General features: G+C 36.9%; 1 protein-coding gene across 2 annotated transcripts in view; it reads left to right on the top strand.

Moving 5' to 3' along the window:
- The window catches only part of LIN9 (lin-9 DREAM MuvB core complex component), a 39,148-nt gene that overhangs the window by 5,735 nt on the left and 9,566 nt on the right, over positions 1-23,847 (top strand). The window contains exons 1-10 of one of the 2 annotated variants that reach the window (XM_076334678.1): positions 1,900-2,008; positions 3,829-3,861; positions 4,893-4,987; positions 9,353-9,457; positions 11,394-11,527; positions 14,528-14,653; positions 19,566-19,723; positions 20,803-20,936; positions 21,955-22,074; positions 22,248-22,349. In XM_076334678.1, the coding sequence (XP_076190793.1) occupies positions 1,900-2,008; positions 3,829-3,861; positions 4,893-4,987; positions 9,353-9,457; positions 11,394-11,527; positions 14,528-14,653; positions 19,566-19,723; positions 20,803-20,936; positions 21,955-22,074; positions 22,248-22,349 (1,116 nt within the window). Of the gene's footprint in view, positions 1-1,899; positions 2,009-3,828; positions 3,862-4,892; positions 4,988-9,352; positions 9,458-11,393; positions 11,528-14,527; positions 14,654-19,565; positions 19,724-20,802; positions 20,937-21,954; positions 22,075-22,247; positions 22,350-23,847 lie in introns of those variants that run through there. The other variant, XM_076334677.1, reaches the window with a different exon arrangement.

Genomic DNA, 23,847 nt, shown 5'->3' with positions numbered 1-23,847 from the left:
CATGCTTCCTTTTTAGCTATAGTTTTCCCTTTAAAAATAGGTGTAAACTTGGTTTAAAGATTTTGAATGATAGGAAGCTCGACATGCCCTTTCTTAGTATAGTTACATAAAATCTGTTAAACTTTGCATTCATTGCTAACCTGAACTTACGCAACGTCAGTTTCTGACAAATAGATATAGTTATGCCTTTCCTTGTAAAAAAAGGCTGCAGAGCTATTTACTGTCTGAATTATCTTCCTTTGTAGATACTTGTGATCAGTGCAGATCTTGACCTTCTTTGGGAAGAACAAGATTGGAGTGTCTTGACTTTCTCGCAATAAGGCACGTTTTTAGATCTTCAAATCTTTCTCCTAGCTCTGTTCTGAATCCTTTCCTAATTTTTCAGACTTAGTCAAGTGTGAACACTGTGTTCAAGTAATTAATTTACGTAAACAACATACGCAAAGCAATACTCAATAGGCTACTAAGACAAGACTAAGCCAAACGTACAGTTTGCACTGGAATAGTATGCCAGTGTAGGCTACTGAAAGCAGGCCTTCTAATTCCTGAGCCACTGCTCTGGTGAGCTGGCTGTACTTCCTCCCTAGGTTGAGGTTTTTTTACTCTCAGTATTAAGTCACCTCCATGATCCTCTAAACCTGGAGGAGCTTGAAGCAGATTTTGGTCGTGATACCCTAAATGATGCATAGGCCTTATTTCTTCCTTTCCACCCATTTGTTTTTTAAGTGTTTGATGTTTGTAGAAATGAAATCTGTGTCATTGTCATAATAGGTATTTACATTCAAGCATGTGTGTATATTCTACTTTAATCTCTACGTTTATAATTAAAATGCTGGTCAAAAAGACTGCCTATGATTATATATTTGTTATTCAGAACAGGAGTGTACAAAATTACTGGCATTTAATGTGAGGCTGGGATATTATAAACCTAATAACTATTTTAACTAAAATTGTGGATAGTTTTAATAAACTTAATCTATCCCAAATCACTTTGCAATTTTTATAGTTTCTGAAATGCTTTTATCTGTACTAAATATTGGTTGTTTTTTATTGTAACACATTATTGCTTAGAAGATCATCCTAGTTACTGGTTTTGTGGCCCTGGTAGTATGTACAGTACTGCCAAACAAAATGGAAAAAGTAGGGAGATGTACCATATTCCTTGAAGTTTGGTGGTGTTGCAGGTAGCCCCTAAAATCAATATAGAAGAACTTAACAAGAAAACCCATGTATCATATTGTTGCCTTTCAGGTAAAATTAAGCTTATGGACATCTCCGTTGTCGTTTTGATACCCTACATGTATTCTAATGCTTTAAGCTACGGAAGTGTTAGTGTTAATAATTTTCTGCAACTTGTTACATTAAAATAGTTTAGTTTACCTTTGAACTTGCCTAGATCAGGAATTTCTTATTTGGACACTTTTATTCCTATATAAAGATGCCCTTTTCCAGTTACCTTACTTTAGTTGCAGGTTAAGTGAAAACAAATGAGCAACCTTATTCTGTCTTGCATCTGTTGAAGATTAACTATCCCATGTGGAAAAGTCCTTGGCAACTCATGCTGTTTTGGAGTGGTAATCTTATAAAGCTAGAAGGCAGTGCAGTAACGTTCTGCTGTCCCATCACTTCTCTACCTGTTGTTTCTGATGCCAGTCATCTAATGCCCTGCTCTGCTGACCCATCATCTGTCTCACAGGTGAAGCATCTGAGTTTGATGGTTAGCAAAGGATCTCAGGCACTTCAGCTGTGAGATTGACACCACCCCCCATCTAAAGCTTTGCTGCCTCTTGCTGAGTTGTTTCATTTCCACTGTTGACATGCTCGCCCTTGACTGAACTTGATTCATATGAGCAAGATGGTCAGAAAAAGAGGAGAATGATTGTATGTTTGGTCTTATAGATGAAGTTCCTCAGATCTTTCAGAATAGTGATCCATTCTGAAAAGCCAGCATCTCCTCCATTTGACAATCCTGCTGACCCTGCTTCTGCCTCTCCATCCCCAATGACGTGTACTTTCCCCATGTTCTTAAACAGCGTGTACTTATTAATCCCTGCACACGTTCCGCACCGTATCTTCTGTTAATTTGGGGGGGATGCTAGTTCTTCACTGTTCTTACTGTTACTGTTCAGGACTGCATTCTTGGTTGATAGCAGGGTACCCATGTATTTATGCAAGCATGGTGTACAGTATCTGATTATTAGTATGAAATGTAAAAAAAAAAAAAAAAAAAAAGGCTTTAATCCTGTGATACCTTTAACATGCAGCTTAGTTACAAGAGCTAAATTCACTGTGAATCAGATCATCATAGAAGCATGTTCCTGTACCAGTCACTGTTAGGTCTCCAACCTGACAAAGGTGATATGTCAGAAAAGAAATGTGCAAGAAGGGCAACAGTATAGCCCAAGTTTGTCACCTTGTTTTTGATATGTAATCCCATATGTGTTAGCTGTTGTAGATTTGAACAGCTTGGGAGATACGGGGGTGGAGGCCCTCTAAACCACCAGTGAGTCAAAACTAGTTCCATTTCATATCTTAAACATTTCTTTAAATTTTTTGAAAAGAATAGAAACTTTCTTTCCTTTTTTTTTTTATTGAACTTTTTTCAACACGTGGCATAATAAGATGGCAGCAAATGAAATAATATCATGAAAAAATAAGGAATGTAGGGATTTTTTTGCCATTGCTGCACCTGTATTCTCTTCAGCAGTCTACCCCATACCAAAATGCTCTGTTCCCCTGGAAGGGGACAATAATTCATTTTTTGGCTTGGTGATATTCCCTGGAATGTATCCTCTTAGAGGCAAGGATCTCTGGCACTGTGAAGTTAGTGGGGTTAGGACCTAGGTACAGGGCAGTCACAAGAAAAGGAATTTCCAGACCTTTGGAGTCAGAAATGTACTTGGAACATTTCCAAAGAGAAGCTGAAGGAGGGAGTAGGGAAAGTGAGGGGGAGAAGAGGATGCAATGCAAGAAGGAGTGGTTGCAACACTGGAACATAACTGGAAGGATAAAGTTGATTTGAGAGCAAAGCATGAATCTGTGGAAGCATTGTCATGCGGAAATATTTTTCCCCTCTGCTAATGTAGTTGCTTCAAACAGCTCATTCTTAGAGAGACATTTGAAAATTCCAGAGCATGAAGGCTGTAGTCAGGCCCAGTTTTGTCCTTCCTGGCCCAGAAGTACTGCAGAAGTCTTACGGATGCAGTGGAAGGGGAGCAGTGAAATTTTGATGGATGCGTTATGCAGTTTGAACAGTTCAAGCAAACTAAGGGTCCCGTCTGCATTTATATCTGAATCTGCTGCCTTTCTGAATAAGGAGGTTCCACCAGGGGCGACTATCCGTCTCCCTACTTGTGAACCAAACTTAGAGAGCATAAACTACTGCTTTCGTGGAAATTTTTGGCATTGAAGAATTTTGAATTGGTAGGAAAAATAAAAAGTGTTCATTACTGTTTCCTTGTCAGTTGTATAATATATTTGCAACTGCATCAAACAAGCAGCCGCACGGAAGTATGTAGTTTGGACATAAGGCTTGTTCAGAATTTGCTGTGTTAAACAAAAGTGCTCAGCATCTGAAGCTGTTTTGTAGATGCGAAGCTAAAGGAAAAAACAAAACATGAATATGCTTTCAAGATTTATTGGGCAATAAACGTATAATGCTATACTTAGTGTCATGGAGAGCGCGCTGGGTTCACTCATTCAGCTGTGAAAGATTTAATATTAAATTCCACTTTCTGCCTAAGAATTAATTAAGAATGAGTAGGCTCTGCATAGGTTGTATGGTTTGAAATAACTTATGATTTATGTGGACTTTTTGATATATTGCAGGTTCTTCAGCAAAAGCCCTTGTAAGCTTGAAAGGTAAGAAATTAATGTGTTATTTACTTGTACCCAATCTGACTTTCAGGTGCACTTAGTTTCCGGCTTCAAAGAGTTCAAGAAAATAACACTGAACAAGGTTTTTTGTTGAAATATGATTGGTTTTATTGTGGATATTTGTTAGTTCTATAGACTAATAATCCTTGGTGGTTGAAACTACATATGTTGTGGTGTATTTAGACGCTGTTCTTCGGGTGAAATTCCTGAAATTTGTTTTTTCTTCCTAAGTAGTGCCTAGGCGTCAGGTTTGATGAGAAGATTAAGGTAATCCTTCCTCTCTCGAGGATGAGATAGGAGAAGAATTCTTAGCGAGACCTGTACATGTGACAAAATTTACATTAGGAAGGAATTTCACGATCTCTTTGTGTTTTCTGTCAGCAAGTTGTGGGCTAAATAAAATCTGTTTCTTACATCTTTTTCTTTGAAATTGTCTTCATGAACATTCATACAAATTTTGAATACTTATAATCTGCCCAACAATAAAAGTTTCTTTATATATTACAAGGCTTCTATTACACAAGGAAGAAGACATGGTCTGTTGAATATGTTGTAACTAATATAGGTTTGTTTCAATAAAATTTTATTTACTTGTTGGTGTGCACCTGCTTAATCATTTTTTAGAACCAGAAGGCGGCCAGATCTTGTAGGGCTTTACCTTCTCCAGGTTCCAGTTACAGCCACAGTACAGCTGTCTAATAGTGTGTCAACCTAGCAGTGGAAGTAACTGATTCCAGCAAAGGAGGTTTCAAGAAATCTAAAAGTTGTCAGGAGTAAAAAATGTTTTGTTCGTGTTTCTCCTTGTACTGAAAATCTCTTTCAATTTTTTTTAATTAGTGTTCAGAGCAACTTAATAAAAATATTGAAATCTAAAATCCATTTGTAGTTGAATCCAAAGAAGATGTTGCAAGTAACAAAAATATGTTAGTAGCTGATGATGTTATACTAGCTTTGCAATAGTAGTTATGTTAAAACATACGTATATGTATATTAATGACATGATTTCTTCACAACAGAGGGAAGTTTATCCAGTTCGTGGAATGAAAAGTATAATTCACTGCAGAAAACACCCATTTGGAAAAGCAAGAATGCAAGTTCTGCAGTGGAAATGGTAAGAAGCAATAAAAAGACAACTTCAGGATTGGTAAAATACCATAAAGTGAATCAAATTTAAGGATCAGAAAACTTGGCTGAGATTTATAGTTTCATAATTTCCGAATGTTAAACTATGTCCTTCACAAGCAGTCTACACAGTTTGAATATGAGATGAAAACATATTTTATAAATGAATAATCAAACAAATTAAATTGCTGACCTTGTTCAAGATAGCTCGTAATCATTTTCTCTGTTTTTTGGAAAGCAAGTGCTGTGTGAAATGTTTGTACTGTATCTACCACCTTGAACTTAGGAATCGCCATTTCTGATCAACCATTTGTTTTATCTCATGAAATATCTCACTTCTAATTATGGCTGAGAACTGATGCATAAAGAAAAGGAAGGGAAAATGTCATAATGCACTTCCATCATTGTGCCTTCTGGGGCGCAGATTTTAATAAAAATAAAGGAATGTCAGTGAAATGTCATGTAGTATTCTGAGAGGTCTCATAGGAGACCTTACATTAAAGAACAACCTTGGGGTGGGGGGATGAGCCTGCAGCCTCCAAGGGCATGTCTGGTGTTTGGATTGACCATTTCCCTCTATCTCTTTGAAATATTCCATTGTTGTTTCTTTCCCTGTTGTATCACATTCAAGCTTTTCTTGACTATTCTCAACCTCTTCTACCTTACTGAATTATGTGATTTCTGGTTTGGTTTTGCCACCAGCTATATTGGACCCAGTGCCTCATTCGTCTCATCTGTAATACTGTGTGCTCTTTTAACTACATCCTGGAGGGTATATGAAATACTGTCTCAATCACTAGGCAGATCTTTCTCCCATACTCTTCTGGTGCCCCCGCCTTCTACAGTAATTGCGACCAACTTGCCAACTATCACCTGTTTTTTATTCAAATCATTATTTTTTGTGAACTGTTTTTTTATTGGAAGGAAAACATTATGTTTGAAAACTGTCGCACTTGCCTGCTCTGCACATGATCAAAATATCGGAGCAGCATCTAGTTGTGCATTAAGCAATGTGACTAACATCTGTCATATGTAACTTGTTCTGTGATCTTCTCCCTGTAGAGAGAAACTTCCGCAGAGAAGGTATTTATTTTGGTAGGATTCATGCAGATATATATATACACATGTTGCTATGTGTTTATGCTAGACAATGTAAGTTCTACAAAATGCAGTTCCAGGCAATGATCAGAACTTTGTGATGGCCCTTAGTTCCTGCAGGAGTTCATGTCACAGTTTCTAGCTGTTCCCCAGGAATGCTCATCTCACAGAAACAAGCCTTACCGGTAACTTAGAGAATTGCATGTAGTAAAGAACCGAAGTCACTAGCCATAACATTTGTATGAAAACTTTGTCAATCTTTAGGTATGCTGGCTGTAGGTATTAAAAATAAGGAGTCAAACTTTGAATGTAGCTCAGTATTCTGTAGAAAGCTGGGAGAAGGATCAGAGGATAGTTTGATGTGTTAGCAGTGGCCCATGTTGCTGAGATGTGATATAGCCTTCTGTACTAGTTTGAGTTCCCTCAACACTGGAAGTTTTGCAGATATGTTGTACTGTTGGTTGAAAAATCTTTCCAAAAATGCCTGACATATTTAGCTAACGTGGATGATACCTCTTTGCGATGCTTGCTTATTTTATTTTTGTGTGAGGCACCGGCAATCCAGACTGATGGATTCTCTCATCATTTTGGATAGTTCCTTGGAATAGAATTTGGCAGCCTCTGTTGAGGGTTGTGAAACAGTTCTCTTGATCTGGATCATAGCCTTAGCATAAGGTTGAAGGAACTCTTAGTTTTGTCTGGATTGTTTTAGCATTTGTGTTCCTGTGTTGGCACGTGCTTTTCATCTGGCATAGTGTCAAAAAATCAAGAAGAACTATAGAGACATTTGGGAGAAAAATCTTGTTCTGGAACCAGCATCTCAAATGTCAAGACTAAAATATAATTGCAAATATTTAATAGGAACCTGGGTCATCATCCTGTGGGCAGAATGCTGTGATTAAAAAGTCCCAGAGTTCTGCGATGTAAGAGTTTTTATTGTTGGAACAGGATTGTGGATTTGTTTTCTTGCTCAAAAGTTCGTATAGTTCTGACCTTTCTTTTTTAGGGCGATGGCTTGTCAAGGATGGCAGAGATGTTATAAAAGAACATAAAGACATTGTAATTGAAATTTAAGATTGTTCTTAAGGTTTAGTGAATTGGAGGATATGAAGAAAAGAACTCGATGTATCTAGGTGAAGAGAGAAAAATAACATCCATAACAATTAATATGATAAACTAATTACTATGTTGCTGTGGTTTAACCCAGCAGGCAGCTGAACACCACACAGCCATTCACTCACTCCCTGTCCCCCCCAGTGGGATGGAGGAGAAAATCAGGAAAAACAAAAAGTAAAATTTGTGGGTTGAGATAAAGACAGTTTAATAGGACAGAAAAGGAAGGGAAAATAATAATAATGATAAAAGAATATACAAAATAAGTGATGCACAATGCAATTGCTCACCACCTGCCGACCGATGCCCAGCCAGTTCCTAAGCAGTGTTCACTGCCCCCCAGCCAGCTCCCCCCAGTTTATATACTGAGCGTGACGTCACATGGTATGGAATATCCCCTTGGCCAGTTTGGGTCAGCTGTCCTGGCTGTGCCCCCTCCCAGCTTCTTGCTGGCAGGGCGTGAGAAACTGAAAATTCCTTGACTAGTGTAAGCACTACTTAGCAACAACTAAAACATTGGTGTGTTATCAACATTATTCTCATCCTAACTCCAAAACACAGCACTGCACCAGCTACTAGGAAGGAAATTAACTCTATCCCTGCAGAAACCAGGACATCTGTTAGTATGATGTAGGCACCATTTGATTACCTTGCCGATAGATAGTTCTTCTGTTCAATGTGTGTGTCTTTCCTGGTTTGTAACATCTACAAGGAATGGATGTGTTCTTCTGTGTGCTGAATGTGCTTAGGGGTCTAGCACATACAGGGCACTACTGTTACCTAAATACATTTGTGTAGTTATATTTGTAAAATATATATAGTTTAGAGTAAGAAAGGCACATTTCCCTGGGAAAGCTCCAGCTGTTCTCATGGCATGGGACAGACAGATTTTTTGCTACCACTAATTAATTTATTAGAGAATCTCTCTTTGCAAACAGATACTTTAATCAGTCACAAACTTATTAAATGTCTTTCTTAAGTGTAAATGCTTATTAGTGAAGTTTTATTTCACTTTGATTTATTTTATTTCTGACTCCTATTAAGGGCTTATCTTTGTCATCAGTATTCTTCACATTGTCGGTGTTATAGATTTCATACCCATATCAATTTGTAGCACTTTAACCACCTGTACTGAAAGAAGTGAAATCTGCATTTGTTCTGCCTTTACATCACATTTGTAAATAGTTTGAAATACAAGGAACGCTACAGGGTGCAGTCTTGGGGTTCTGCAAAGGAGACACATTTCAGTTGTGGCTGGCTCCTGTGCTGGGCCACAAAGTCTTCATGGAAGGAAAAGCTGCTTGCTCTCAGTACTAACAGCCAGTCATAGGTTACTCTTTTGTCCTCATTGAAAGCACAAGTTTTTTGTCATAGGGTAAAATGTTGAGGAATAACTAAATGGAAGTATTTTTTTCATGACACGTATTTGCAATATGGTTTCTTGTTTTCAGTCAGCCTTCTAGTTCTCTTTGAGCTATAACATCTTAGCACACAAGTAAATTTTAGTTAGCGTAAATTCTAAATTCTTCTCTTTTCTGATATTTTCACATAACTTATTCAAGCTTTAGTTTCTTCAGACTTCAGCTTCTTAGCATTTTGCAGTGTAGGCGCTTTCAATGAGTTAAAAAAACAACAAACCCACAACACTTTGTTAGACTCATAAGAAATCCTTGCAAAAAAAACTATATCCAGCTAATGTTTTTACTGAGAACATACCAAAACAAATGCGCTGTTTGAATAAACCTTTTTTGACCCAAAATTCAGAACAAACTGTTTAACAGATGTGCTTATAACCAAAGCAAGGACTATTTTAAGCTTAGATACACAAGTGTTTAGACACCTAACTCCTCTGGAAACAAGTGGGAGTTAGGTTCTAAATACTTCCCGTGGAACTGGGCCAGCAGTATAGTAATGGGTTATAGTTAGCATTGGAAAGCCTGGTATCTTAAATTCCTTCTTCTCTTCTCTCAGCCCTTAGATCTCTAACTGCTAGGAGGCACTATTTATTGTGTACCATGTGCCTTAAAATCAATAGGTGGCAAGAGAAAAGGCATTCCTTTTCTCTCACTGTGAATTCTGTGCATGAACAGAGAAATCAAAATTTTTTTTTCTTGTAATTCATTCTTAATTTTGATACATGCAGCCCTTCAGAAATTCAAAACGGAGTCGACTCTTCTGTGAAGAAGATGACAGACAAATAAACACAAGGTCACCCAAAAGAAATCAGAAGGTTGCGATGGTTCCACAGGTACCTACATGTATGCAGATATTTTTTACCAAAAAGGGGAACAAGCCTATCTGTGTTAGCTGAAAACTAGAATACATTTGCTTTTCAAGTTGCATTATCAGTTTATGAATATTCTTGTGAGGAAAGCTTGTTGCTAGGAGTAAGCCACAATTCAAAGCAGGTTTATATCTTTCTTCCACACAACTGGGTTCCTCAATTTGTTTATGGGAGTACCTGTTCTTTTTGATCCTGGACATAAGCATGCAGAGCTAGAAGGGATTCCAGACTAATTGCCCATCTTGCTCCCGCAAACAGTCGTATCCTCTAGTCTGCATAAATTTATTCAGCTTCAGTTAAAAACTGACTAGGTTTCTTGCACTGACTACATCATTTAGAAGGCTGCTATAGAACTTAATGTATTCCAACAGTTAGGAACTTGCTCTAGATTTGTAGCCTAAATGTATTCATGGCCATCTATACCTTCTTGATCCTGTAATGATAATGTCCTCCAATTCAAACAGCTTGTTTTTCTACTCCTCCACTTGACTGTCTACTCCTTGATATAGCATGAAAGAGCAGCTGTAATTTCCCTCAGCCTTTATTTGCTATGTTAGACAGGGCAACATCTCTTAGTCTCAAAGAATTGTCGCTCTAGTACCTTTGTCGTCCAAATCACTTCTCTGTACCATCACCTTATGAGCCTGAATTTGCCACACTGAAAAAGTGCTATTTGAATACTGGTCGTACTTGCCTTCTGAACTGTACTGAGCAGTGTCGAATGGGGAGGACTTGGCAGTTGCCATTTTGCTGGGACCATTTTGTCAGAGATGAAGACCATGACATTTCTCTCTATTCATTACCATGATTTCTTAACAGTAGAAAGGCCTGGATAACATTCTAAGCTCGGTTGGTTTGTACTTAAATGTCTAGTTCAGGAGGTCCAGTGATTGCTAGATAAACATTTGTGGGGGACTGCAGCTGCCATAGCTCACAGATCTTGCTGGCCTGCTAGGCTTTGTTTCCTGGAGTTCCAGTGGGAGAAAGGGGACCTGTATCTAGAAGGTAGTGGTTAAGCGCAGTAGGAGCCAGCAAGGTGCCTACCTTATGCTTTATCCTATTATTGCTGCTACTAAAGGTCAAAATACTTTTGAGCGTTTGGGGAAGGATAACAACTGATTATGGCATGGGGACCCAGTTAAACTAATATTCTTAAAAAGTTGTTATTTTTTGCAAATAAGTTTTTTCTTTCTGTCAGTTAAGACAGCCATCCCTGGAACAAAATTACGGAATTATTTTTCTACAGTCTTGTTTAAATGCAGGTCTATGTATTATGCATGCAATCTAAGACAGTGTCTTTTCTGCAATTTATAAAATAGCTTTTAAATGTAGTTAAAACTTGATTGCTTATGTCCATGCTAGTTACTCTTGCAGTTTTCTAAAAAGCAGACACTCTGCTCAAAGTTTTGGCTGTATTACGTTCCTGTGCTAGCTTCATCCCCAGTTTAAGAAGAGTTAGCAAGAGTAGAGGCACTAGTGCAAATGAGGCAGTTAGTGTTGCTGGCATCTGAGCCGCAACATCACATATGCTCACTCGGGACAATGTTCAGTGGTACCTCAAACTTTTGAAGTCTGTGTGTACATTAGTGCCATGCTATTGTTACCGATAATGTAGTTTCAGTGTTGGAAAATGTTTCTGTTAGAAAAGCTTTGTATGGAGGTAATTTGTTGTATTGATCCTGCTAAAGTTTGCCATCTGTTATGTTTGATTGCATTGCTGATATAATGCAGTAAGGATTATTATAGATCTGCAACAAAAAAATTGTCATGAAACAGTATGTGCAATTAAAATCTAATAATTATTAATGTGCAAACTTTTATCAAGAAAATCTAGTTTAATTATTTGAATACTGAAGAATGTTAGACTGTGTTTAACTGTTTCCTTTATTTTACTACATAGAAGTTTAATACAACAATGCCAACACCAGACAAGAAAGCATCACAGAAGATTGGTTTAAGGCTTCGTAACCTGCTCAAACTTCCCAAAGCTCACAAGTGGTGCATATACGAATGGTTCTATTCAAATATAGATAAGTATGTTTGTTTTATATAATTATCTCTTATTAGTATAGAAACAAGTAATTTTCTGAAATCGAGCTGCACATTTCCATATATTGGTTAGATACTCCAAAGTTTATTCTTAAATTATTAGTTATTGAAAATTATTTCATTGGTTCCCCCCCCCCCCTTCTTTTTTAAAATAAGCAACCTACTTGGGTAGTTCCTTGGATAGTCTTCTATGGAAAGCCTTCCTTCATGGAAATAATTTTCTTTTTATCACCTCTGCCTCTACCAGATACAAGATTTTATTCATGATGTTTTTAGCATCTTAAGCATGAAGTTATCAGAACACTTAGACTTTTTTGAACCCTTGGATCAGTGTTACACACGGGGGATGGGAAGGGGACTGCTTCTTCATATGGTGCTGCTTCCCTAAAAGGTGTAAATGTTGATTTCAGATATTTCTTCCCCATCATCCTGTTTTTATTGTGATCACTAACAGAGCTCCAGGTTGTGACTATTCAGCTATATCAACGTCCTTCTTGGATCTCCTAATCTGTCTCGTAGACTGTTTCTGCAATTTGTGCCTCAGAGTCTTTGGCACTTGTTCTCTTAACACCACTAGCAAGGTGGTGTGAATTGTTTAAAAGAACTATTTTAATTTAGTCCCTAATCATGAAAAACTAAAAATTCTAAAATGTAAAAATCATTATTGATGAATGGAATCTTAAAATCTACACTGATTGGCTAATATATGAAACACTAGTATTTAATATTCTAAAGAATGGCTTCAGAGTTAACAAGCATTCTTTTCCAGAATTTATTCATAACAAAATAATTACTGGTTTTCCTTCCTATTTTAATCACCATTGCTGTGGCTGTTTTCCTTAACTGAGAAGGCAGTCATAGCAACAGAAAAACATTTTAGGATCTGCTCATCACAAGTAGAAAAAGTACATCTTTTTCCATCTTCATTAGTTTTAAATTCATCATCTGTAGGATTTAATTCCTTTGAAGAAGTAGTCTTTACATGCTTCCCCCCCTCCTTATTTGGAAAAAAACCCCACCAAACAAAGAACCCAAACCCTACTTATTCCTAATAGTAATTTTAATACGTGACATTTATAATTATGATTTTTACAGCAGTCCAAGAACTTTTAGTTTATTCTCAAATAATTGTCTGTGGAACTTTAAGTCTATCAGTAGACTAGAATTTGAGTTTAGCAGGTAATTCTGAAAACCTCTTTCATAGTTATCAATGTATGCTTGTAATGCTAGTAAGATATGATCATGTTAAGATATTATAACATAGTTTACTAAGAAACTACATACCTTTGGAAGAAAAACTTTGTATGTTGTTTTGAGTGATATGATCTAGACTTAATAAGAAGCTTAAAAACGTTTAAAGCATAGAGCCAACTGACAAAACAGGGCTCACTGTACAAGTCTCAAAATATTTTAATCTAATTGTCTCATCCAAAATTGAAATCATCAATTTAAATGCCATGTTGTCTGTAAGTTTTTGAAATATTTTAATCTCTACAACTACCATCTGTGGTTATTAGATTATTGAAGCTGTTTCAGTTGGATTCTCTCTACGCTGCTGCAGTGGACTGTTTTCTGTAAAATCGCATTGACTTCTGACACGCAGAGACTTCTAAAGAGCTACTTACTACCACAGTGATCATAGGTCCTCAGAACCAGATGCAGCTATAGCTTGCCTACATCATTTCCCAGAGCTTCCAATCTTGTGGATGCTGTGGGTTTACAGTTTGCCTGTAAACAAGTCTACAAGTATGACTTGTAGACAAGTCATAGTAAAAACAATCAAATACAGATTCTCTTTCTCCAAAAAAACCAAACCAGTTGTTCTTTACACAGATATCTTACGTCAGCGACAGTAAATCTGGATAAACTAAAACTCTTTTATACGCTTCCTTGTCTGTTTCCTGAGCCTCATTGATCATCCTTTGTGGTTTCCTTTTCATGCCACAGCTGCTGATCTTCTACTGCAATAATATTGTCTTCCATTCTTGCCCGAGTCTCCTTATCTCTATGCACATTCCCTCTCTCCTGCCACCCCACACACTCACTTGAAAGGGGTGTTGCTTCCAAGATCCTTTTTGTTCTGTGCTTTGGGATATTCCCCTCTAAACCCCAGCGCCCTGCAGAGAGTGGAGAAAAGTGGCTTATCTAGGATGCAGTTATTCTTTTGTTCTCACCAGGTGAGATCTATTTCAGTTGCACATAGTCTTTAATGATTAACCTGCTATTAGACGGGCATATCCATTGCTGCTCCCTTGTCTCTTTAGCCCAAGAAGGATGTGGTACTACAAAGTAAAAGGCAGTTATAAAACATAGAGATACAGACAGGTCACAGCATCAAAGAGAAATTCATAACTTGTGTAGGTAGGTTCTCTGAACTGTCACTTCTATAATAAGGATCCTCTGCTTCATCATGGAGTCATGGTATGGTATAATAAAAGTCTCACTTGTATAGCTGTAGAGAATGACAAGCTGGCTCAATTTCCTGTATTTTGGAACCCTCTGTTGAGAATCTGGGTTATAATTGAATGAATTTATGAAAAAGGTACTGTCTCTTTCTGTTTCTCAGTATCACATTGTCCCTTCCTTTATTCTCAATACCTCACCATATCTTTACAGTTTCTTTCAGTGTGTTGCAGTATCCTCATGACACTGCATTGGCTTTGCTGAAGTTTTATTTGGTGCCTTTATATACATTACAAAGCAGGGTGAATACGTATGTTTCCCTGTAGTAACAAGAGAGAAGAACATTTTTAAACATCACTGATAGTAAGACTCAAACAGAACAACAGTCCTGGAAACTTTCTGTCTTTGTTTTCAGTTGAATTTATTTCAGGTTAAATTTGTCCTTTGAATAGGAGTGTCTTGTTTATATGACTAATTTATACTTTTTGTTTTCAATGTATTTCTTGTGATGGATGTTTTTTGGAATCTCGTTACAAAAGTTTACTAAGTGTAGTTAACAGAGAACCAATTATGTTTCAACAGACCACTATTTGAAGGAGATAATGACTTCTGCGTATGCCTGAAAGAATCTTTTCCAAATCTGAAAACCAGAAAATTGACAAGAGTAGAATGGGGGAAAATCAGACGATTAATGGGAAAACCACGGAGGTAATTTTTTTTCTTCCTTTCTTTTCAACTGATAACTACATGTAGTTTTGATGTTACTGGAATAGTTCTAAAATAATTTTGCATGCAGGTAGTAAAGCAAAATAATAGCTGAGAATAGAAAAACATTTTACTGAAAAGACGTTCTCTGAGCACACACCCCGCTCCCCCCCACACCCTGTTCCTTATATGCGTGTGTCCAGTCCATGTAGTTCTCATGAGCCTATACTTGAAATGTTCTCTTCCCACTCTAGATAACTGAGTGTCCGAGCTAGGATATGTTGAAATTATTATTGTATCTTCTATGCTGTAGTGCTTCCTGGCATGGAAGACAGGCCAATTGTTTCACTAAGTTTTCTTCTGGCTATAATTAAGCTCCTCATGGGGAAAACAAGTGCACATTTTCATCTCATTTATTTTATTATTTTTTAAACCATTTTATAGATCCTCAACTTTTCCTGGCTTGGCTGCCAAAACAGAGAGAGGAGAAAGTCACCCATAAAATATTAGACATTGTAGAGAAGAATCCGAATTTAACAAAGGGCATAGTTTTTTTTCTAATTTAGAATACTTAATTCTTAAATCTACTGATTCAGTTCAGCCTTTTCACAGAACCTATACAATTTAGCCTAGAGAAAGCTCAGGGAGGATCTCATCTCTGTGTATAAATGTCTGAAAGGAAGGTATAGAGAACACAGGGCCAGGCTCTTTTCAGTGTTGTCTGGAGATAGGACAAGAGGCAATGGGCACAAACTGAAACACAGGAGGTTCAGTCTTAACATAAGAAAACACTTTTCTACTGTGAAGGGTGACTGAGCTCTGGCAAAGGTTGCCCAGGGAGGTGGTAGAATCTCCATCCTTAGGCCTTACTCAAAGGCCGTCTGGAAATAGTATTGGGCAGCCTCCTGTAGGTGACCCTGCTTGGAGGGATTGGAGCAGATGACCTCCAGAGATCGCTCCCAAACTCAACCATTCTGTGATTCTGTAAGATCAGGAGAAAAATATATAAGTAGTATTGCAGAAATAAAAGACTGATTTATTTACAAAAATATAAATACTAAAGCACCGAATCCATTTCATAGATCACTGTACTGAGTCAGATTATATTTTGGCCGATGGAGGCTATTTCATCTTCTGTACCTGTAAACAACTTTACATAACTAAAAAGTGCCAGTCCAGGGAAGGCAGCAGAGCCTCCTTAAAAATAGTTCCTTTTGGAAAGGTGTTCATATCATTTGAGCTTAACTGTGAGATAGCTTTTAGTTCCTCTATAATCATGTTTCCCGCTGAGAGGGAATTGGTGTGTTTGGTGGTGGTGTTTGTTTTGGTTTGGGTTTTTTCATTAAGCTACCATATACTTAGTTTTTTAAAGAGACACACATGCCTAAGGAACCACAGGTCTAAAATGGGCAGTAAGTTGTTTTATCTGAATTTTGAAGGACAAGTATTTGACTGGGTATAGAGTCTGGTTTTGTTTGTTGACCAAAAGTTTATGATATCTTGCTTTTTATCAACCTAAAATAAGCATTCCTGTTTGCTTTCCATTTCTTTAATAATTTAAAAAAAAAAAATTATTGGTAGTCTTTTTCAAGATCTCCAGAGTGGTCTTTGGGCTCAGTTCTAAAAGATTTTGAATTACTGTAAATAATTTGAATGCTTTTTCAGGATAGTTTTCAAGATAATTTTCATCTACCTCTAGAGCAAAGCTTTTTGACATTACTATTCTGTTAGAAATTTCTTGTCTGTCCTCATCATATGCAAGTAAGCTAAATACCATGTCAATACCAATATCTCCCCGTGAGGGGGGAGAAAAAATAAGACATTTTGCATCCACAGTGTTGATGGCAGAGGATAATAGTGTCTCTGTGTGATAGCTGTGCACGTGGTTGTCGTCTTTTTTTTTTTTTTTAATTTTGTTTTAAATATATTGTAATATTTTCTTATGTCTGCTGCTACTTTAAATGTCCTATCACACCATCAACAGTGTGGTTGATTGGCACAACAGTATCCTTCATGGGAACCTGCAAAGCTTGTAAGATTCCAGTAGACTGTGGGGAAAGATATGCTCCAAGAAAAGGAAGAGGTAATAGTTAGTCTTGTATACTCTGTATAAACTTCATTGGGGTTGTGAAATAGCAACAGATATGAATTAAGCTCAGATATGCTTGTTCTGCAACTATATGATGGTGATGATTCCTCTGTTAGTTCAAATTCTCATGACCGAGGTAGAAACTGAGAATACTACTCAGCCTCTTAAAAAGCCTCTATGGAAAAGTAATGAGGTTGCAATATGATGTGTACCATAGTTTTTATCTTCATTTTTTCATAGGAATGGCACAAAGATGGGATAACCTTTATTAAATACATTTGGGGGGCATGGGGTTGGAGATTTCCTGTACCAGAAGCCAGAAATACATTGCAAATACTTTCTACCTCCATGACCTACAGCATTTGGAACAGAGACTTCTTAAGGACATCTGAGCTAGTAGCAAAACAGTAGTTGCTGTTGTAGGGACCTCCAAGGTCAGTGATTAGTATGTTAGCATTTGAATTTGTTTTTCTAAGAGCACAGGTCAAAGAACACCAGGCAATATCTGATGTTCCTGATGCAAGACCCTGGACATGATCAGAAGGACTATTATTAAAGTCTATATTGCCTTTTTCTTAATTTCTTTTTTTTGTCTTGCTGTGATTAGTCAGTTCTCAATAAATTGAAAAGCTCTGACCTGCACTTTGCTACTTCATATTCACAGCCCATGGCAAGCATTAGTTCACACTTGTTCCTCGCCAGTAGTAAATATGAAGCAAATAGCATCTTTAAATGAGAATGGCCTCAAGTTGCGCCAGGGGAGGTTTAGATTGGACATGAGGAAAAATTTCTTTACTGAAAGAGTGGTTAAACATTGGAAGAGGCTGCCCAGGGAAGTGGTTGAGTCCCCATCCCTGGAAATATTTAAAAGACGTGTAGATGAGGTGCTTAGGGACATGGTTTAGTGGGCATGGTGGTGTTGGGTCGATGGTTGGACTCGATGATCTTAGAGGTCTTTTCCAACCTTAATGATTCTATGATTCTCTATCCAAATAAGCTTTGCATAAGTCTCCCAACCACCATCTCTCTCTCTCTGTGCCATATCCCTTTCCAGATATTTTGAATTTCTAATGAGGATCATTAGGCAATACACAACTCCAGGTAAACACATTCTGCTCTTCAGTGGTAAACTGGTGAATGGGACACAGTTGCTTGATCTACAGTACAGTTTCTGACTATACAAAGAATAGTGACAACTTTTGCGGTGATAGAGATTGGAAAGCCTCCTAAAGAAACCTTCAGCACAGTGCATTACTGCACATACCTGACAGAAGTACATCACAGCTTCAGTTCATTCCTGTTCATTCTTTTTTTTTTTTTTAATGTCTTGCTTAGGACTAAGATCTCATTGTGTTAACACTGTACACACTGGACAAAACAGATGGTCTATGCCCCATATAACTTAGAAACCATGTATAAGATAAAAGGCAAATGATGTATGCATATAGACAAGTGAGTGTGAAACTGCTGGTAAGTATGAAAGAAAGTGGTCTCAGCACCCTGGCAGCTTAGTTCTTAATGATCTTCTCATACACATTGCCAGGAAGAGAAATTTTGGAGAATAGTGAAATGGCTTTGTGGAACTCTCCGAGTGAGGGGTATACAGAAGAAAACATAAGAATGTTTATTTCAGCATATAAGAAGAGAGTAGTAGAAGCAGACTTGGAAATAGGAGCTGACTGCTCAGTACTGAGTGAGAGCGAAATAACTGAGGAAGGTGTTGAAGGGATTTAAAACAGAAAATAAATTGCAGTATAGAAGGGGGAACCGGCGGAGGAGTTGTCGGTGTCTTCTAAAATAACCTTGTAAAATAGGACTTTTTATTGATCAGTAATCAATATATAACTGTATGAGTTCCACAGAAAATGTTTAAATTGCATTTGACTGCAGTAAAGCAATTAACAAAGGTAGTAAATTATTTGATAAATAACTGCTTCTGCAATTAAGCAGACCTACAATAGCATCTGTACTCCTTTTTTAAATGACTTCTTTCATTGACACAAGAATGATAAAACTTTTTTTTTAAGAAGGAATGAGAGATAGGATCGAGTCCTTAATGTCTTTATGCTTTCAGTATCTCCCTCATGCATCATGCCTATTCAGTAGGTTAAAAGTGAAAAATTAATAAAAGCAAGTAAGGACCTTAGGAGTAAGTCTTTCATCTTTTAGATTACATTTTAAGACACCCCCGAAAATGGGGGAGGGGACTGCTAGAGATTATCTGGTTTTACACAAATAGCCCAAGTTCAAATAAATTTGTACTTTTACTATGATCAATCTCAGAACAAGTCATCTGTAGAATAGATGTTTTGTGGCTGAGTTTTGCTTGCATCTGTGCAGAGTACAAGAGACAGAGAAGTGCCCTTTTGTACTAAGTTAGTTTAATTGAGCTAACGAGCACATGTGAAAGGGATCTACTATGTATCAGTAAGTGATGGCAGCCAGGGACCTCACAGTAAGTCCTCCTTATGTGCATTGAACTGGTATTCAGAGTAGACTGGATGTGGGACATCCATTAGCTTTGTTGTGACACCAGGTAGATCCCTATAAGCAGAAAAAGTCCTAAAAAGTTGTTGTACTCTTCTGATATACTAATGCAAACAGCTAGCATTCCCGAGTATTAATTTTAAATAAACTGTTGTTTTAGGAGTGATAATTGTGGGGAGTAAGACTGTCTAAATCCGTTCAACAAAATCCTTTCCTCTTGAACACTTCATCCCAAGCTTTTTCATTTTCCCTCACTGATTGGTAAACTATGCCTATTTATTTGATGTGTCTTCGCGTATGTATGTTTTCAGTGCTGAATTTAAGTTAATTGTATTATAGGTGTTCCTCTGCATTCTTTGAGGAAGAGAGATCAGCATTAAAACAGAAACGGCAGAAAATAAGACTTTTGCAGCAGCGGAAGGTTGCAGACATTTCACAGTTCAAAGATCTTCCAGAAGAAATTCCATTACCGCTTGTAATAGGAACAAAAGTTACAGGTAATTTCTTAAAAACAAACAAAAAAACAGCCAAGTGTTTTGCAAAGATTTTAGTAAACCATAATATACTTAGTGCACATAGTTAAAATAAATTTAAAACATCACAAATTGTATGTTTGTATTGTTAGCTCATTGAGAAGGTGCTTGTGAGGATTAGCTAGTATTTTTAAAACAATGATACGGTTTTGGGGTACAAACTTAGTATGGTTTAGTATTTCTGCTGTTGAGATTGTGGTGGTTTTTTTTTTTATGTCTAGTATATCTAATAAATCTTGGAGAGAGAGATGCTTAAATGCAAAGAGCTGAGTGCTGTCTGAAAGTTTAAAATCTAACCTAATAAAAAACTTGAGCTTTATTTTTCCATAAATGTATCTGTTTTGAAACAGGTATACAATTGATATTGCAGTGTAGTTGGACATGTATACTAAACATGACATTGCCTTGCTGAAAAAACTTACACATAGGAAAACTTCCGTGGGAAGGAATATTGTTAAAAACATTCCACAAGCTAATTCCTCCATCCTGTCTGTTTGTCATCCAGATGCTTTTCACTTAAGCGTGGTATCTCCCGCTCAAGCCACTACTGTTCATTGCTTTTTGTGTTCTTCAGCAACACTGCCCTTAATTCTTGCTGAAGAGCAGGCATGCACAACACTGCCTCTCCTCACTCTCCTAGAGCTGTATCCTTGAGCTGCGCTCCTCATTGTCTTTTGCTAAATATGCAGTCATCAGTGGAAGTGATCAAAGAGAAATGGTATGCAAAATCATCTGGAAATTGACTTTTGCCTGCAAAATCTGTCTGTCAGAAGGTATTGGGTATTAAATGGTGTTTTATTTAGACATAAGTGTAGTGCTAAGGATTAGATTTGGGAAATACTTGACTTGCAAAGATAAATTTGACAAAAATTTCAGTAGTATTTTTATTGTATACAATTCTTCTGGGTTTACTTTTTTTTTCATTTAATATGTGGGTTTTAAATATACATATAAAGGGTTACTTGCAAAAGGTGTATTAAGTCTATTTTTCTCAGTGGTATCAGAACATTATAATGTTTGGTTTGTTGTTCTTCTTTTTTAAGCACGTTTGCGAGGTGTCCATGATGGACTATTCACTGGACAAATAGATGCTGTAGACACTCTTAACGCTACATACAGAGTGACTTTTGACAGGGCAGGTCTTGGAACACACACAGTCCCAGATTATGAAGTTCTTGTAAGTATTAATGACACATTCTTAAAATAGCTGTAATAAAAAATAAAATAAATAAAAAAAAATCTACAATTGTATGCTTTAATCGAAAAGAAGAAAATTCAAAATATTACATCCAGGTGGTATTGTCATAAAGTAGAAACAAGCATAACAGATGCATGGGAAATTCCAGGGGAATGAGCTTCTACTGTTCATGGTTTTCTAGAACAGGATGACCCTCTATGATAAAAACATAATGGCTCAGGCTGGAATAATTTACTAGACCTACTATTATAGGCTATTATAATAGCCTGAGTTTAATATGAAGAAATAATGAGTAGCATAAGATCTCAAAAAAAGTTCTGCTATGGGACCCTGGCAAGATTTGCAGAAAATGTTCAAGAAAACCTGGCCCTTTGTAATTTGCCAAAGCCTGGAAAGGCCTCTGGTAGTCGCAAGCGAGTATTACGAGTTGATTGCACCTCATTTTGAAACTTCTTATGGTAATGAAGCTACCTGTGGGGATGTTGCTTTGGTCAAACAATTTGAGATTATTTCCTAGCTCATAGGCTTTTGTACCAATTTATGAGCTCCAGGAGTTGTTCCTGCCGAACAGTCTGACCCTAGACTGCAAGCTTTTCAGAGGACCTCACGTTCTTTTGTATCTTCTGTAGTGTTGAATCTACTAAGGGCCCATAATTTGTCGAAGAACTAGTCTCTGTCATGATCTGAGTTTGGAGCCTCTGCTGAACTCGTATTTAGTTATGATTTGTCTGCAGCTTGCCAACAGAATTTTTGGAAATTGTCTTGCAGGCTTTATTTGATGTGAAGCCATAACACTTTGAAAACTCCAGCAATGGAATATGATTTTGAAGCTCCTGCTAGCCCAAAAGCAAAATGTTAATCTTCTAACGTTGTTGGGTTTGGGGTGTGGATGGGCATGGCTAGTCCAGGTTCCAGAAATAAATTATGTATTCCAACAGGTGTGTAAAATTAATTAATCTGACAGCTGAAGTATATCCTTCCTTTTCCTGTCTTGCAGAGTAACGAGCCTCACGAAACCATGCCAATTGCTGCCTTTGGACAGAAACAACGGCCTTCAAGGTTCTTTATGACCCCTCCCCGATTGCATTATACACCTTCACTCCAGTCTCCAATTACAGTAAGTTACTTTTTTCATGTAATATTAATCATTGAAATATTTTCTGATACATGTTGAAGCTGTTACCTTAAAGAGTTTTTGAGATTAATTTTCTGAGGTTATTTGGCAAGATAAAAATTTTAGCAAATCCCTCTAAAAATAAGCTATTAAATTAAATGTTCTTTCTTGTACAGGACAGTGATCCTTTATTAGGACAATCTTCGTGGAAAAACAAAATTTCAGGCACAGATAGTGAAACACTAGGAGGCTTTCCAGTAGAATTCCTCATTCAAGTGGTAAGTGTTAACTACAACTCTTAATTTTGTGTTGTCCTTTTGTATGTATTCTGCCAATTCTTCTGCAGTTAAATGACGTTCTGTTGATTTATGACAGATATGGTGATATCCAAATTAACTTTTGAAAAGATGTTAATAATATTTGGTTTTATTCCCACCCCTTCTTAATTTTCTCACTGGTCTGTAAATTTTGAAATACGCTGCTTTTCAGACCGCAGGAGGGGCTTATGTCTCCAAAAGTGTGTCTGTTTTTTAGACCAAGTGGTAGAGCTGGGAAAAATAAGATATTATTTCTACCTGCAAACTTTGTACTGTGCTAAGACTTTTTTGTAATTTAAAATATACTTGCAGTATGCAAAGAACATTTGCCCATGTGCATTATCGTATATTGTATAATATTGTATTTTATGTGCTCCCTTCTTGAAGAAGAAAAGCAGCACTCTCTTCCCTGAAAGCAAACATACATGTTCTAGATAAGAAAACCGGTTTTTGTCTCATCTTTATGAAATAATTCCTCAGTGATTTTTGTACACAAGTTCAGAAGAGCACAGACAAGTAGTGTTAGGAAGCTGAGATTCATTGAAGATCAAAACTTATCGAAGGAAGCTACTCTTCAGGATGATGGAAGAATGTGATTGCTCATGTTGGCTCAGCTTAAGATCTGTGATCGAATTCTTTAACAATGAAAGCTGTTTTGAACATGCTAAAGGAGATTGGAATGATCTGTGTTTAAAATATTAAGAACTGAGAAATAATGTTGCTAAATGCTTCTCAAATTTTAAAGTGTATGTAATTGGTCAAAAGAATCAAGTTGTGTCTGTAGCTCACATGAGACACTATTTTGGCCATTCAACATAATGAATTTTATTTGACAGAATAATCTATGCAGTTTTTTAGGGGAAACTTAATGTGTGAAGCTAATTTTGAAAAAGGTGGCTTGGCATCTAGCTTAGCTAAGAAAATTCAAAATAGATGTAGTTGCTGTAAGATTAATGATGTTAAAAATTAAAATACACAAAAGATATGGTCTTTGTTTATGCTGCTAAATTATCTGCAGCTACCCTCCTTGAGTCACTGAGTATGATCAATGATACTGGGTAACTAAGGTGTATTGAGCTTTGCAACTATTTAGTGTGTCAGGTTGATCTGTTTATGATATTGCTTCTGTATTTTATATCTGAAAATGTGTGATTTCTCAGTCATGTTTGGAGGTATATTATTACTTGTTATAAGGAAATCTGAGTTTTAAAAGTATAGGCCTCTTGCTTGTGTTACAAATGGTGGCATTTTACAAAGATACTGCATTAATACATATTTTTGCTTGAAGATTGTCAAAAGATTTTGAACAAAATCAAGTCACAGATTTTTGGCATTTGTTTATATGAGCATCTTAATACTTTATCTGGGTTTTTGATAAAGAATCATAGAATAGTTTGGGTTGGAAGGGACCTCTAAAGGTCATCTAGTCCAACCCCCCTGCCGTGGGCAGGGACATCTT

This window comes from Aptenodytes patagonicus, chromosome 3, assembly GCF_965638725.1.
Source record: "Aptenodytes patagonicus chromosome 3, bAptPat1.pri.cur, whole genome shotgun sequence".
Lineage (NCBI taxonomy): Eukaryota > Metazoa > Chordata > Aves > Sphenisciformes > Spheniscidae > Aptenodytes > Aptenodytes patagonicus.
This window is presented reverse-complemented; position numbering and strand designations above follow the sequence as displayed.